The sequence below is a fragment of the Nilaparvata lugens genome, chromosome 5 (assembly GCF_014356525.2).
Source record: "Nilaparvata lugens isolate BPH chromosome 5, ASM1435652v1, whole genome shotgun sequence".
Taxonomy (NCBI): Eukaryota; Metazoa; Arthropoda; class Insecta; order Hemiptera; family Delphacidae; genus Nilaparvata; species Nilaparvata lugens.
In genome coordinates, this window is record NC_052508.1 from 8,894,969 (window position 1) to 8,911,964 (window position 16,996).

The following is a 16,996-nucleotide window of genomic DNA, read 5'->3' on the forward strand; positions in this document are numbered from 1 at the left end:
GCTGCAACAGTCCTGGAGAAATTCGTGAACTTGTGAAATCATACATCAAATTGGAGAAAATTGAATGATTCATGAGCTTATGATTAGTATGGATTTGTCACATCGATTTTTAAAAATTCATAATAGCAAATAATTAAGGCTATCTCAGAAACTATAAGGAGATATAAAAATAAAACGAAGTTGACGGATGAATATTGTAGGAAATTTAGTAAGCTTCAATTTTGCATATAAAAGTAATGTCCATAAAATGCATAGTTTTCGAGTTATATGCGAGAAAACAAAAAATGGTACCTTTGAGCATTCATTGTCTGGAGTTCTAGCCAAAAGCCAGAACAGAATTTTGTATAGAGCGCTCATCAGTGGACAAGAGTTGACATCTAGCGACAGAAAATATAATTACATTCAAAATAAACAGTGTTGACAACGGTGATGTTGGACAAAAATAATCACCACATAACGTTTCCGGTTTTTTTTTGTAATGGATGATTAATAATTACACTTGATAATTTTGTACCTATATATTTTTTTTTAAAACAAAATTTTGTTTTGGAGAGAATTTTAATACTTTTTTACTAAATCGCTTTTTCTTGCATCCCAGGTTTGGCAACTTACTGGTGCCAGCAGCAGCAGCATCATTTCATCAGTGGAATCAGAATCAAATCTTGTGCTCCTGTGTGTCTTGTGTCTTGTCCAGCTTGAATGAATGAGCAAATCAACGAGTTTATCAAGAACATTGAGTTTTGTTATAGCTTATGATAGTACGTAGTTTGTGTGATATTTGTGGCTAACAACTTGTTTCTCGCAAGATAATTAGACCATGTGTTAACTCATCTTCTGACGCACGAAATGCAGTTTCTTCCAGTAGTTTTATTTCATAGTAATGTAAGTACTGGGTAATGATAGCCAATAGTTGGACTGGTGGTAATAAGCTCAAAGCTTCAAAAGGCTTCAGAGAATCAGCAAATAGTATCAGATGCGATGGTGATGCTAAAGAATCCGCTCTAAACGATTCGGACAAGGACGCCGAGAGTTCCAACTCGAGAGGAAGTTATCAAAACGCCTACAAATCTGATTACAAATTCAAACCAAGAATCAAGCAGAGAGATGATTTTCGAATGGGTCGTGGTGCAAACTCAGACCGTCGTGGAGGAGGATCATCTAGAGGCAGAGGATCCGGTCACAGGAAAAATGACAGGGACCTCGAGCCAGCATACTTTCCTCGATCGAAATTTCACGAATCGTTAGGCAAAAACAAATCATGTGGCAATTTGGTAAATGTATCTAATTCTGGAAAATCAAGTGACGCAGATGTAAAGATAAAATTAGGTAAGTTTAATCAATGTCAAGGTTTCATAATATTTCTCAAGAATTAGTTAGGTTATGTTGTACTCAACGCGGCAAGATAATCCAACATTTTTTTCTAATATTGGTTAGGTATTTGATCGTTCATTTACATTAAACAATGCACAAATCAAATATATGATTAGAAAAGGACCAACAGGCCTAGCCCGAAACTGAATTTTGAAAAGTAAGCCAATGTCTAAAAGGTAGGTTATGTTACTTCACTTTGAATCAAATTTTGAGTCCTCAAATATACAATTAAAAATATAGAATTTAATTAGATTAAAAACCAAAACGAATTAAAGAAAGAATATTTAAAAAAAATAAAAGTATTGCATCAAACTGTAATTGTTGAGTTATTATGTACAAAATAAATGTTTTTAAGCCTGAAAAACAAGCAATTGAGAAAATTACTCTCAATCTTTCAAAGCGCTTGAATAGTCGTATGTTTGATTATCTTGTATGCTTGGCATTTGGGTTCTAGGTTATCCACGTTAAGGGTCTCATCACACCGTCATATTTAGGCCTATATCGTTTTAAATTTGATGTTCAAGCTTAAATAATAAATTTTTTTAGTTAGATTTTGTTTATGAAGTTTTATGACTGTGTTGACATCATGGGAATTAAGCCTATCACTACTTATCAAAATCTATTTTATGAATTTATGAGGCCTACCATCTAATAATAGTAAAAGTACGGTACCTACCTAATCTCTATATCAATATAATTATGGCCCTACACGTTTAAGCTCACCAATCCATTAGATATTTGGCCATCATTTGTTTTTTTTCTATTTTTCAGCAGAATATGGAGGAGGACTTATAAATTTACCTGAAGATTGTAGAATTTCCAAATTATTACGGCGTATGTTAAGAGAAGATGATGAGAAATATCATGAAAAATATCTGTCGATGGTCAACTCCTTAAAAGTAAGTAGAAACCACAATTTCCAATTCCTATTTTATTGGTGAGGATATTTTTCTATTACTTTATTAATCATTGAAAAACTTGGTGATGAAACCTATAGAAGAATATATAATATCATGGTGTTAAACATTGACACCATTGGTATCTCACAGGCGAACTAGCCTGGCATCCTTATAGGCTATACTAATATAGAGAAAATATAGCATAAGAAGATATTCCATGGTATAGAGCGTTTATGTTTCAAATTTCACTGTTAACTCAAGCCGATAGTCTCAGCGGTTCTGAAACTATGTAACGCTGGTAATATCTCATACTGTGCCGTTCTTGAGGTGCGTACAGATATACGCGCCGCGAACATGACTAATTCACTTTTAATCAGCTGACTATATCTGTATTTTTACGAAACGGTAAGACACAGATATAAAAAGCTTGGCATCAGCTGATTAAAAGTGAATTGCTCATGTTCGCGGCGCGTAAATCTGTACGCACCTTTAGACTCTCACCTCAACAAAACAGTAATAATACATACAGTAGTCGTCAGTAATTGGTTTGAGTTGGCAAGAAATCGGCATGAAATTTGGAACATGAACGACCTATACCATGGGATATCCTCTTATGCTATCTTTTCTCTATGATAATATGAGCCTAAACTCTAGTCGCTGGAGAGCCCTAAATTTCCTAAAAGATCTAGCTCCTCCGTACAAAGAATACAATAGGTTATTATGAGAGCGTTCACACATCGCCGCACCTCAAGCTGGGTAGGCACGCAGTATCCTCTTTGTAAACACTTCCATAATAACCAATGTATTAAGTATCTGCGCGGCAGATAAAATTAAAAATAATTGCTATCAAGAGGTTAGAGGCACAGAGGATCAGAACAGCAATAATGCTTATCCAGTGAAAGAAAGAAGAAGATGATGGAGAAGGAAAAGTAGAAGAAGAAGAAATAATAGAGAAGTCAATCAGTAAACTAACCTATGTTATGTTTTTGAAGGGACAGATTCAAGGATCCAAAGGTTCAAAGAACATCACATGTCAACCGAAGCTTATTGTGTGTCTCAATTATTGAACTAACCTAACCCAACCTAAACTCTCTTATTAACCAATGTCCTATGAATCTGCGCATAAACAATTTATTGCAATCAAGAGGTTATAGTGAGGTCCACGTTATAGGCCTAATGGCAGTGTTTAATAATGGTATTGCTATCCTTGTCTGTCATTCAACAAATCGGATAGCGCTATCTACAAGCATACACCGATTTCAGCCTGCTGCTAAAAACAGTGGTCGCCAAACAGTCGATCGCGAGCTACCGGTAGCTCGTGGGGTAGTTTTTGGTAGCTCACAGAAATGCTCGTGCAAAAGAATGTCGTCCAGTTTGATTATAAACACTTTCCCAGTCTGAAGAAAATCAATGACGAAAAAAAATCCTCCACAGCACCAATTACCAAGAATACGTTACAATTCTTTAAGACTCGAACAACAGCTTGATCAACGATTTCAAGATTTTAAAAGCATATCAAATATAGTACAATTCATCAACTCTCTTTTGTAGATATCCATGCAGAAGATTTTTCAGTTTGTGTAGTAAAAAATTTTGGTGGAATTCAGGCTCAGTTGAAATGGAATTAGTGGATTTTCAAAATGATCTGTCTCTCAGATCACTTTATACAACTGGAAATATTTGGCCTCAAGTCCCCAAAGAAAAATATTATTCAAGTTCCATTGAGGTTGAAAGCTATGTTCAGCTCTACTTGATGACTGATGAACATTTGGACAACTGCATCAGAATGGCGGCTACAAAGTACACTCCAAACATCAAGAAAATACTTGATGACCAAAAAGGGTTCCACTGCTCCCATTGAAATGTACATTTTAACTTTTTTATACATTTTGCTATGAGATAAGTAGATTTCAACACTAGAAATGTATCTTTATAGGCAATAAAAGAGTGAAAATTTCATTTCGCGTACCGTACTTTCTTCGGTCTAATAAAGTGCGTACCGAACGGAAAGTATTTTTTGTTTTTTAAATATCATGTTATGATTTTCTCTCGATTCTTTATTCTTTATTGATTCATACAATAAGTATACATTATCAAAATGATATGCTATACCTCTCCCAAATTTAGATAAGGTTACACATTCTATGTAGGTCTTAGATTATCATAGTAGTCTATGATTTTAATGGTTCTTATACGATTCCTCTCCCAAATTTAGATAAGGTTACACATTCTATGTAGGTCATAGGTTATCATAGTAGGTCTATGATTTTATTGGCTCTTGTACGATTTCAGGAAGCTCTCATGTCGCCAGAAAACAGTCGTTATATTCAGAAGAACCGTGAAATGATATCGAACTATCTGTTGGAGCTTCTCTACCGCGCCCCCGGCTCAGAGGCCAAACTTCAAACTGCGGAAGCGCTTGGTGCTCTGGCGTTTTCCTTGGATAAGGACTATCCCGAGTAAGTACTCAACAAGAAGACTCTTTTAAGTAATCAAGTTATAAAATTATCCAAGTATCATACCAAGTCAATACTTAAATGGAGACATGTCTTCTAACCTGTGAAGAAACAGGTTTTTATCCATTTGTTTGCTCTTTCAGTGCTGATAACTCTCCAAAAATGCATTGGAGACTGTTTCAAAATGAAAACACAAATTGAAATTGTCAACCACTTTTATTATTACGGTATAATGATCTATAATATAATAAAGGAAAGAACTGGCTTATACACGTACGGGATAGGAAATTCACGAATGATGCATCATCACGTCTGAACTACTGGACTGATTAACTTGAAATTTTGCATATAGATTCTTAATTCACCGAGGATGGTTATACAGGTTATGTATAATAAGTGACCGGACTGACTTCAGGAAATTTTTTATTGGCAAAATATGTACAATTTTTCATTAGATATCTTCAAAGTAGTCCCTATTGGAGTCGATAAACATATAGGATGAGATCACTCAGGGTCTTCTCTTGTTGGCAGTGCAGAAGTTATTCAATTTACAGTACAGTTTCTTTTGGTGTATTAATTTATGCTCCATTCATGATGCTTGTAACTATTTTTACTTTCCTTGCTCTATTACCATACGTTTCAAGGTCCCCTGAGTCGAAAAACATTATTTTTGGGTGTTGGTGTGTATGTGTTTATGTCTATGAACACGATAACTCCATTCCTAATCAACCGATTGACTTGAAATTTTAAACTTAAGGTCCTTATACCATGAGGATCTGACAATAAGAAATTCAATAAAATTCAATTCAAGATGGCGGATGATTACTAAAAAAAATCATGTTTTCACGTTTTCCTCGAAAACGGCTCTAACGATTTTCTTCAAACTTATTCCATGGATAGCTATTTATCAACTGACAAGAGTCTCATTTCTGGGAAAATTGCAGGAGCTCCGTAATATTCTTGAAAAAAATGGCGGATAATGACTAAAAAACCATGTTTCTCACGGTTTTTTTTTATAACGACTCTAACGATTTTCTTCAAAATTATACCATGGAAAGCTAGCTATTCATAAGCCCTATCAACTGAAATTAGTCTCATTTCTGGGAAAATTACAGGAGCTCCGTAATACTCTTGAGAAAAATGGCAGATAATTACTAAAAAAAAACATGTTTTTCACGATTTTCTCAAAAATGACTTGACCGATTTTTTTCCAAATTCATACCCTGTATAGTTATTTATCAGCTCTATCAACTGGTATGAGTCTTTTTCCTGGGAAACTAAAGGGGGGTCCACCCCATCCTAGAGAAATGGACTCTGTAACCTCCTTCTCGTGCATGAGGTAGGTAGAGCAGTTTATTAAAAGAACACCATAGGCTAGTCGAGATATTTCATCTGTAGAACAGCTGTTTTGACGACTTTAAAAAAAAATCATAGAATTTTACAATTTATACAAAGGAAAAATTACTCTGAAAACAATATTATTTATACACATATACAGTAGTCTGATCGTATTTCAAATATGTTGCCGCCAATCGTCATTATGTTATTCCCCTAAATTATTATTCCCTTTAAGAATGAAGCTTACAGTTCAATGAGCAAGGAAAGTTGTGTAAGTGTACCACACCAGATTTTTTTGTTGCAAATTAATTCCAATTATATTCTTCTGTTTTCAGGTTTTTGGAATGGCTTTTACCAAAATTCAAAGCTGAGAAGAATGATGACGTACGCAAGTTGATGATGAAATCGCTTCATGTTGTGAGTGTGCTTTCAAATTATTGTCCCAATTCGAATCACTGATCAATATTATAGTACGTTAAATAAAAATACTAAGAAATTGCCAAAACCAACATGATTATCAACTTCTCAACTACACAAAAATGATAATATATATCGTAATAAGGATTAATAAATATATTTTGTGAAGTGAACAACTAGCCTACAAGACAACCTATGTCGGACTATGTGTCATAATTGAAATGAAATATTTTATTAACTAGTCTTATTTCTACATTGTGGAAAAACGATTTGACAACGTTGCGGAGCTAGAAAATGATAGCACTATCTGCATTGTCGAATGATAGACAAGGATAGCCACACCAATGTTAATCAAAAACTGTCATTATAACGTGGACCTCACTATAGTCAATAGTTCAGTTCGTATGTAAGGAGATCGAGCTTGTACTATGCCTTGATATAATCATATTAACATGATTATGAGTTCTCTCAAAACCTTTCGTGACTTCAGTCCGTCTTTCGGAGGAGACGATAAGTCGTCGGTCCCGACTACCTAAAAAGTAGTCGTCATCTCTCATCATCATCCCTCTCACTCATTACCCACGCACAAGCCTAAGAGCTTATGTGAGCATCACCCTCAGTATCATTATTGTTGAATGAAGGAATACAATATTAATCAATGTTATTATTCGCTTTACTGGTTTTGTGAATCCATAAACAATAGATCTGAGAAGACATAGCTGATGAATCTTTCATCAATCTTGGAAAATATTACATGTTCCAAGTATAAAAACTCACCATTTTTAGAGCTGAAATATAATAATAAGCTTCTCATTCATAATTAAACGAAATCCCAATTAAATGCTGTGAATCACACCGAAGACTACTGCTACTCCAAATATTGGCAACAGGATAAACAGCTAGATGGAAAGTGAATATTTGCAGTAGCATAAGTCTTCGGGGTGATTTACAGCATTTAATTGGGATTTTCGTTTAATAATAATTATTCATTAATTAGCATTTGAACAAATGCAACTTCCATTGTATTTCCATCTTCTCATTTATATTATGAATTCCTGCTTTAGAAAGTCTTTGAATGAAATCATGATTTAGCGTTTTATTTCTTTGACATGTTCAAATAATTAAAAATGATTTTCAATTAATTTCAGGTAGTACAACTTGATGGGGAACAGCTGAGATTGAAATCTTATGCATCGGTGAGTTATTCAATTACTTTCATTGCAGTTTTGTGACGATTTGATGACTTGATAAAAACGATTGCATTCTGTGCCTGACCTGTATTATTGGAATCTGACTAATGCCTTGGGCCACAGTCCTACAGTTGTATCCCGAACTTCTCAATTCAGTTCACTCATCTATATTGATCTAGGCTATAATAAAAACTTGAAGAACCCAATTTACAGAGTGAGTCATATGTATGGGAACCCTTCAATAAATTAGAGACTGTTGTAGATACAATACTGTAACTTTCAGGATAAGTTATTGGTCAAATACTCTACCTTTTGACGTAGAACTGAATTTCAACCCCTCATAAGGGGGTGACTTACGGGTTGCAACTCGAATATTTTAAATGTAAACACCCATTGTGTGGTACAGCATTTTTAAAACAAGAAAGATAACATCAATTGACATGTTCTATTATACTTGTATCCAAAATGTCGGCTGATTGAAGTATTAGTTTAATAAAATGAGGGGTTGTAACTCAAATATTTTAAATGTTAACACCCATTGTGTGGCACATCAATTTAACGGCCTTTTCAAAACAAGAAGATCACACCAATAAAAATGTTCTCTGATACTTCTATCAAAAATGGCGGCTGATTGAAATTTTAGTTTTTTTATAGAAATAATTGATAGAGTTTAATCAGCCGCCATTTTTTATGAAAGTATCATAGAACATTTTTATTTATGCCATCTTTCTCGTTCTGAAAAGGCCTTAAAAATTATGTGTCACATACACATAATGGGTGTTTACATTCAAAATATTTGAGTTGCAACCCCTCATTTTATTAAACTAATACTTCAATCAGCCGACATTTTGAATACAAGTATCATAGAACATTTCAATTGATGTTATCTTTCTTGTTTTAAAAAGGTTTTTAGAATGATTTGCCACACAATGGGTGTTAACATTCAAAATGTTTGAGTTACAACCCCCAAGTCCCCCTTATGAGGGGTTGAAATTCAGTTGTACGTCAAAAGGTTTTGACCTTTTCGAAAGGTATTTGACCAATAACTTTTCCTGAAAGTTACAGTAATATATCTACAACAGTCTCCAACTTATTGAAGGGTTCCTACACATATGACTCACTCTGTATATAACAATATCCACTACAAATAATCTTCATCAACTTGAGTGTTGATTGGAAATGACATTGGGTAATATGGCAAGACAGAACATCCAAAAGGATCTCTCTGCCGAAAAAAACCATATGAATAAATAATATGAAAAATAAACACTGTCTCTAGAACACATGGAATCTATTAAACCATGAAATCTATATCCAATTTATATGGTTGATGGTTCATCTAATTTAATTAGTGTCTAAGAAACTGAAACTGAACATCAATCTATACTATAATAAAGGAAAGAATTGGCTTGTACACGTGATAGGAAATTCACGAATCATCACGTCTGAACTACTGGACTGATTAACTTAATATTTTGCATAATATTATTAATTTACAGAGGATGGTTGTAGGCCTATCTTAAATTGTTCAAGACTTCAGTGTATCAAGTTTTCAGTTTGTGAAGCTTTTAATTGGACCCTTGCGGAGCACGGGTTGCCTGAAGGTTCCACAATAAATTTAATGTCAATTCAACTAACAGTAAATAAGATCTCATCAAGCATAGAATTTTGATAATGAGGTAGTATATTTTATTCCATTCTAGCAGGTAACCTGTGCTTCGCAAGGGTCTATTTTATTAAAACTTGACAAATTGAAAACTTGGTGAAATGAAATCTTAAAGAATTGAAAATAGGCCTATAACCATCCTCGGTTAGTTAAGAATCTATATATTTATTTCAAACATTAATTAGTTGAGAATTAATTTTAATTCTTTAAAATTATATTTTTAATATGTGAAAATTTCCTATTTTAGTTATAATAATGTGAAATATTTCTTCTATGTTTAGTTTTGAAGCATCTAAATTTGAAAATCTACTTTGTGAAAATACTTGAGGACTGAAAATGTTGTGAATTGAAGATCTAAATTTGGGAGAGGAATAGCACAAGGTTACCTTATTTTTTCTCTCCCTATCATTTTTGATAATGTACTTATTGTATAAATGAATAAATAAATGAAATAAAATATGCAACATTTCAAGTTAATCAGTCCAGTAGTTGAGACGTGATGATGCGTCAAACATAATTTTCCTATCCCGTACGTGTATAAGCCAGTTCTTTCCTTTATTATAGTATAGATTTCTACGTATTCAGTTGAAACTTGAATCATGTAGAAAGTAGAAGAAGTTGCATTTTTCATGAACACTACTTTCTTTGATTTTGGTGGAAGGATGGTTCATGCAACTTTCTTTATATATTTTTTTAATATTCATCTGTTGTCTCCTTTAATAAAGTAAATCTTTTGATTATCGTTGAGTATTCATTCACTTGCTAAGATCACTCTTGTTTGTGAAGAATTTTACATTTTATTCACTGAATTGTTGATTTCCTTTCATTTATCTATTGTAGAAAATTAAAATAAATGTAATGTTTGATATGTTTTCAGGAAACTATCCATTGTATTCAACAATGTTTGGAACATACCGACCTAGCTGACTGCCTTGTGATCATAATTGACTCTCTTATGTTGGTAATGGACCTCTATCCTGATGTCTTCAGCAAGTATTTCAGAGTGAGTACATCAACAACTTTAATGTGCTCTGTCTATAGTGAGGCCCACGTTATAATGGCAGTGGAGAAAGATAGGAGATCAACGTTTCCGATACTCTTGTCTTGTCAATGCCTTCTATAGACGGTAGCTGATACAGGTTTATTGATGTAATATTAACTGTTCATTCTCATTTAAAATAATCAGTTAAATTTCATCAAGTAAGAAATTATATTTTTCATAATGAATTCTCATAATTAAGATGAAATATTTTGTTAATTAATTATTAATTTTAAATTGTTGAAAGACGATCTGGAAACAGAGCAAAGCGAGAAAGAGATAGTGCTATCGCTTTGTTCAATATTAGACAAGGATAGCAATACCATTGCTAATCAAACACTGCCATTATAACGTGGACATCTTTATAGTGTGGAGGGGTGGTTTGCCAGGGCTGGCCTCCGCTCGTCAAGAATCGGAACAATGGCCAATGAAGGCCAGCGCTGGAAACCATCCATCCACATTCTTGCGCTTTTCTTCATTGAGCCAACATGTGGATGCGGCATTAGGAGAATGAACATTTTATTGTTGTAAATAGTTTCCAGCGCTGGCTGATGTTGGCCTTCATTGGGCCAACTTGTGGATGCGACATTAGAACTGAAAAATGAGCATTTTGTTGTTATGAACTGGGGTCAGCGACACCGCAGCAAATGTCGCCGCACTGGTGTCGCAAAATGGCCTCGAATCGTAATGTACTGTAATGGATTGTTGCAATGAATTGTTGTAATCAAATCAAATAGTTCTTTATTTAGCATTGCATTTATAGTGTCAAGATGGAAATAAATATTAATTCACAATAATTACTTGTGTAAGTCTTGTATAGAATATGGGCTAATTGAAATTAAATATCTTTAATTCTTTATTGAAATCCGCATCATCCTTCTCTCAGATATCAATCGGTAACTGATTGAAGAACTTGGATCCCATGTAGGAGGCACGTTTTTCAAAGAGTTGTCTCCTATGTTGTTGAAGTCTATACGTTCTTCTTGAGCGTGTATTATATTGATGATTGACAGACCTATCATTTAATGTCCTTATCATCCTTATCCTGACATATCCTTTTATATTGACACATAATTTTTGAATTTTAGAGTCAGAATACATTCCATTATACAGAGTCCATAAACGGTCAAGATGTTGAGGCTTTTAAATTTCTCTCGTACAGACTCTCTGAAACCTAACCTTTAGATTATTCTTACTGCATTTTTCTGTAATATAAATTACTTTTTTAAATTTCCAAGAGATGTTCCTCCATAGAGACCTATTTCAAAAGACAGGTGAGAATGAATGTTGGCGAAGTAGATGGTTCCCAGTGTTGTCTGGCTGCAATAATGGGACAATACCCTGGAGTGGATAGAGGCCAGAGTTCATCTTCTTCAATACACCATCCACGTGGAAATTCCAAGTCAATCTTTGGTTTATTGTCAATCCCAGGAACTTTGACTTTGAGGTTTCCTGAATCAATTGATCATCAACGGCGATGTCAGTCTCCTCACTCTCGCGAATTCCAGCTTATAGTCTGTGTAAAATAAGTTGAGACTTGGCCCTCCATCCGAAGAAATTACAGGGTTGCCAATTTGTGTAAAATTACTACTTTTTCAAATTTTCAATTCAACGTCAGAATTGGATGTAGAATATCATCCCCGATATCGTAATAGTGCTAAAGAACTTTAGTGGTTGAAGGATTAAAAGAAAATTGTACTTTTATGATAAAATTCGAAACATCGCGAAGATTTGTTTTTCTTTTGAATATCATTTCTCTCAGAATCATGGGGCGTCGTAATGCGTAATAATTTTATATCAAATTAACGGGGAGAATGTCTTTCTATTGGTGTCTGGATCATTTTTATAATAATTTCAATTATTTCTGAAAAACTTTCTCGTTTTCACTACCTACTTATCTTTTAAAACAAAAAAGTTTCCAGCATGTCGAAAATTTCATTTTTTCTGCTCAAAATGACACGACATTGACGAACTATAGGTCGGATAAAAATGATCCAGACACTAATAGAAAGGAGACATCCCCCCCGTTTATTTAATATAAAATTATTACGCGTTACGACGACCCATGATTCTGAGAGAAATGATATTAAAAAAAAAAAAAAATCTTCGCTATGTTTCGAATTTTATCATAAAAGTTAAATTTCCTTTTAATCCTTCAACCCCGAAACTTCTTTAGCACTATTACGATATCGGGGATGATATTCTACATCCAATTCTGACGTTGAATTGAAAATTTGAAAAAGTATTGAATGAAAAAGACTAAGAAACTGTCAAAAAACCACAGATTTATTGATACTTAGAAAGACCAGAGACCGGTCTTTTCAAGTATCAATAAATCTGTGGTTTTTTGGCAATTTCTTAGTCTTTTTCATTCAACATGAATAATTACCACAATATCAACTTCTCAACTACACAAAAAATTTGAAAAAGTAGTAATTTTACACAAATTGGCAACCCTGTAATTTCTTCGGATGGAGGGCCAAGTCTCAACTTATTTTACACAGACTATAGAACTTAATGGCCTCACATTTAGTTGCGTTAAGTCTTGGACAATGATCGTTGAAGAATTTGACAAGCTGAAGCAGAGCTATATTAGCCCGCTCCTAATGAATTGTTGTAATGAATTGCTGTAATGAATTGTTGCAGGACGTGATCGACATCCTGCTAGGGTGGCACGCGGACTGGAAACAGCCGGCACCGGTGACGTGGCTGGTGTCGGCGACGCTGCAGCGCATGTCGCCGCACTGGTGTCGCAACATGGCCTTCTCGCAGCACATGCTACGCGACTTCCTCGACGACATCGAGCACAACGGTAGTGGATGGCAGGTGGCCAGCATTGCACCCGACGGCAGTCGCATTGTCGGCGAGGAGGAGGCCGAGGATGAGGAGGGTGGAAGCGGGGAGGCGGTGATGCGGTTGACTAGCTGTATTGGGTGAGTAGACCCCTGACAATGGGCCATATTGATAAAGTTGAGCATTTTCTTATACTTCTAAAATATTGAGCATATGCTTCATTTTTTTGAATAAACGTGAGCAAAACTTTTTGCTCATGCTCATCAAAAAAATAAAAAATAAATAGTTTGAGCATTTGCTCGAAAGTAAAAGCTTATACTCAAAATTTGTATGAATAAACTGGAACATTTGCTCAACTTTTGAAGCAAATGCTTCAAAAAAGGTGAGTCTAGTCTAGAGCAGCTTTTCACCTTTTGCTCATATTAAAGTGGCTCAACTAATTCGTGTGAGGAAGAGGAAACTATACCAGATACGATCACAACCAATAGTTGAGAACTATAAAACTCTTTTTAGATTCAACCGTGATATATATCATCATTATTCCTACAAAAGATACCTATCGGATATGAAGATAGCCATCACACAATAAGAAATAGATATTTAAGAAGATGAGAGTGTAGACGATTTTAAGAAGACTATTGAGATTACAAGATTATTATAGAGATAGAGATGACATTTTTTCACGCTATTATTTCAAAATTCAGAACTCAACTAACCTAAAACTCAATTCATAGATAGAGAACAGAGCAGACGACCAAACACAAGTGGTGTCTATACTTACATATTTAGCGCTTACGTGAGTAGCACATTCTAACCTTTCACTATAAAAACAAAGTGAGGCGAATCAGCTGATGAAATAGTTATTTGTATATCTAGAGTGAAAAGTGCTGGTTTTTCTCCCTGAGGGAGAAAAAACATTTTTTATTCGTAATATACACAACATTTTTCCTCCACCTACATTTTTATAAGAACTGCAAATAAAATAATTTTTAAAAACGTACGTGACCAAACAATGTGTTACAACATAATCTAAAAAGTAAACAGAAACAGCTGGCTTGTAATCACAGTTCTCCGCCGACAGCGCTATTTGTCGGCAAAAGTTGTAAAAGTTGTCGGCCGCCGATGAAGTTCCCGTTTCAAATTTGATTAGTTAATAAGGAATATTCGTTGGCTGGTATTTTGAATAGCATGGAATATAAAAAAACATTTATAAATTTTTTCAGTATAGTGATATGAAATTTGTAATAATTTTAGAATACAAACATATATTTCACATGTTGATCAAATCTGGTTGAGGTATTGAATTTAGTTGGCTCAATGACTGACTACTCTACATGCTTCCTCATCTGAGCTTAGACCTTCTAACCTATTACAATGTAAGTTTTTAAAATAGAGATGCTTTCCATGTTATTTAAATGGAGTCACTTTTCCTCCCTAGGGAGTTTTCTGTTTTTTACTACCGAGAGCGAAAAAGTGACACTTTAGTATTATGTTTCAGGGAAAAGTAAGTACTTTAGACAGTAGGTGGAGGAAAAAATCTTTGAAATACGTGAGCATTTGCTCCAGAGCTCAGGAGCTTAAAGTAAGAGTATAAGTTAAAGCTTATATAAAAATGAGCAAATGCTTATGCTTCTACCTAATGCTCATGAGCAAAACCTTATGCTCCATGCTTATGCTCATGAGCATATGCTCATTTTTTATTCATATGGCCCAAGATCTCAAGGGTCTTGTTGTTAGATGCTGTGATGACGGTTTACCATGGGTTTTATCAGCCATTGCTCTCCTATGGAATTCTGCTGTGTTGAGGATCAAGGCTTGCATTGTCTATTTTTCGTGCCCAGAAGAGACTCCTCTTTAAAAAGCCTCCACGCTTCTCTTGTGCCTGTCTACACATGTTGGCCCAGTAAGCTAGCCCAGCCTGCAATGTGACCAGTGCCCAATGAAGGCAAATGAAGGCCAGCGCCGACACCACCCATCCATACACCGGCGCTTGTCGACATTGGCCTTCATTGGGCCAACGTGTGGCGGCATTGTAGGCAATCATTCTAAAGACAGAACTCTCGCAATCTCCTGTCTTCACATTTTTCATGTGGCTGTATTCGCCTACAAATTGGGCTGGCCGACATTGGCCTTCAAATTTTTCAAATAAGTGCAATATTTTAAAAGTTTTTCTTATTTATTGTGATACATTCTGCGATTCATTTAAAGTATTATGTCAACCTTCAAAATTTAAAATATTCAAATCATTATTCCTGTACCAAAAATCAAGTGACGAAGCAGTGTGTGATATCATAACCTCAACCTTTAGACAACATTAATTTTTTATCAAAATTTTTGGAGAGAAATAGTACAGGCTCAGCCTAGTTTTTCCTTCAATGCCATAATTATATTATGATTGTAGTATTTTGTACAATAAATAAAATAGGACACATTTTTATGTGATGAATCCTGAATATATTGGGGAAAAAATCTTCAACGCCCTGCCAGTAAATATAAGGGATTCTGAGTCACTTGGGTTATTTAGGACTAGGGTAAAGTTAGACAATATTACATCCAACTTTTAAGCTTTGATATTTTCAAGATACTGTAGTTGAAAATATTCTACGAACAGAGATTACTAAATGACTTTCAACAAGGTGAACTTCGCTTTTATTTGTAACCAGACTGATGTTTGAATTTGTAATCACTCCTACTTTATCCTACAAATAAGTCCTGATGTAATTTGTTGTTTTGCAGGCTTTTTAGCACAGTGGTGCGAACACTGGGCCAGCATTTGAGTCCGACCGTGTCGTCGTGTGTGTCGTGGTCGTTCCTCACCGACTGTCTGTCAACGCTGCTCTCCTGCATGATGAGAAACCTCAAAAACCATCTCGACCAGCAGCTCATCATCACTGGTGAGCCTTTAGAAAACTGTATACAACAAGTAAATTCTTAAAGCCTTGTACACACGTACGTACAAATTCGCGCGAACAATCGTATGGACACATGCCTCGGCATTCACTTTACGTCCTTGTGGACACGTTCCACGTATGCCTCGGCATTCAAAAAGCTATCTGATTTGCAGACGACACGAAGACATGGTAGATGTAAATTTTCCACATCATGACAGCAATGGTGTCATTCCATCATTGAAGATGATTACAAAATGCAGCTGTATCATTTATTTTAATGACTAGTCTGATAAAATAGAAAATAAAACTCAACAAACGATGTTGGTGGGTTGAACGATTGTAGGTTAATAGATTGAAATAAGGAAACACATTGATACATGAGATTGACAATTCAAAGTATTAGGATGTCAAAACATTATTTTGTTAATATACTGAATCTAATTCAACTAGTTATCCAAACAAATGATACCATTATGAGGGAAGCAATAACTTCACAAGAACGATTGGCCTCAACTTTGAGATTCTTGGCATTAGGTAAAGTTTGAATAAATATCACTATATATAGCCTAGTTATCTAGAACGTATAATCGCATATTGAAGATTACAATTTAATTACCAACTCTGATTGATATCATAAAACAAACACAAGATGATTTGATAGCTACAATAAAATATGTGAGCTATACATTTTTGTAGGAACCCTGTAGAAAAGCTATTTTCACTTGAATTATAGTTCTAAATTTGTTAATCATGATACAAATAATACACTCCATGCATGTTTCTATTTAAATATTTGAGACTCCACATATCCTACAAAATTACAAAAAACCTACAATTTACAATTCGTTATTGGATCACAATTTGATTTGTCATTCATTAACCTAATTCATTGGAATTAGGTTATGGCGCCTTCAATGTTTACGTTTTGCCTCACCC

The 16,996-nt window shown here is 34.6% G+C and overlaps 1 protein-coding gene across 1 annotated transcript in view; it reads left to right on the plus strand.

Moving 5' to 3' along the window:
- Positions 1-646: 646 nt before the first annotated feature.
- LOC111045691 (serine/threonine-protein kinase SMG1-like) overlaps positions 647-16,996 on the plus strand; it is a 164,521-nt gene continuing 148,171 nt past the window's right edge. The window contains exons 1-8 of the mRNA XM_039429368.1: positions 647-1,326; positions 2,143-2,270; positions 4,563-4,729; positions 6,400-6,481; positions 7,630-7,677; positions 10,215-10,340; positions 13,023-13,309; positions 15,906-16,063. Coding sequence (XP_039285302.1) covers positions 897-1,326; positions 2,143-2,270; positions 4,563-4,729; positions 6,400-6,481; positions 7,630-7,677; positions 10,215-10,340; positions 13,023-13,309; positions 15,906-16,063 — 1,426 coding nt within the window. The 5' untranslated portion in view covers positions 647-896. The remainder of the gene's footprint in view (positions 1,327-2,142; positions 2,271-4,562; positions 4,730-6,399; positions 6,482-7,629; positions 7,678-10,214; positions 10,341-13,022; positions 13,310-15,905; positions 16,064-16,996) is intronic.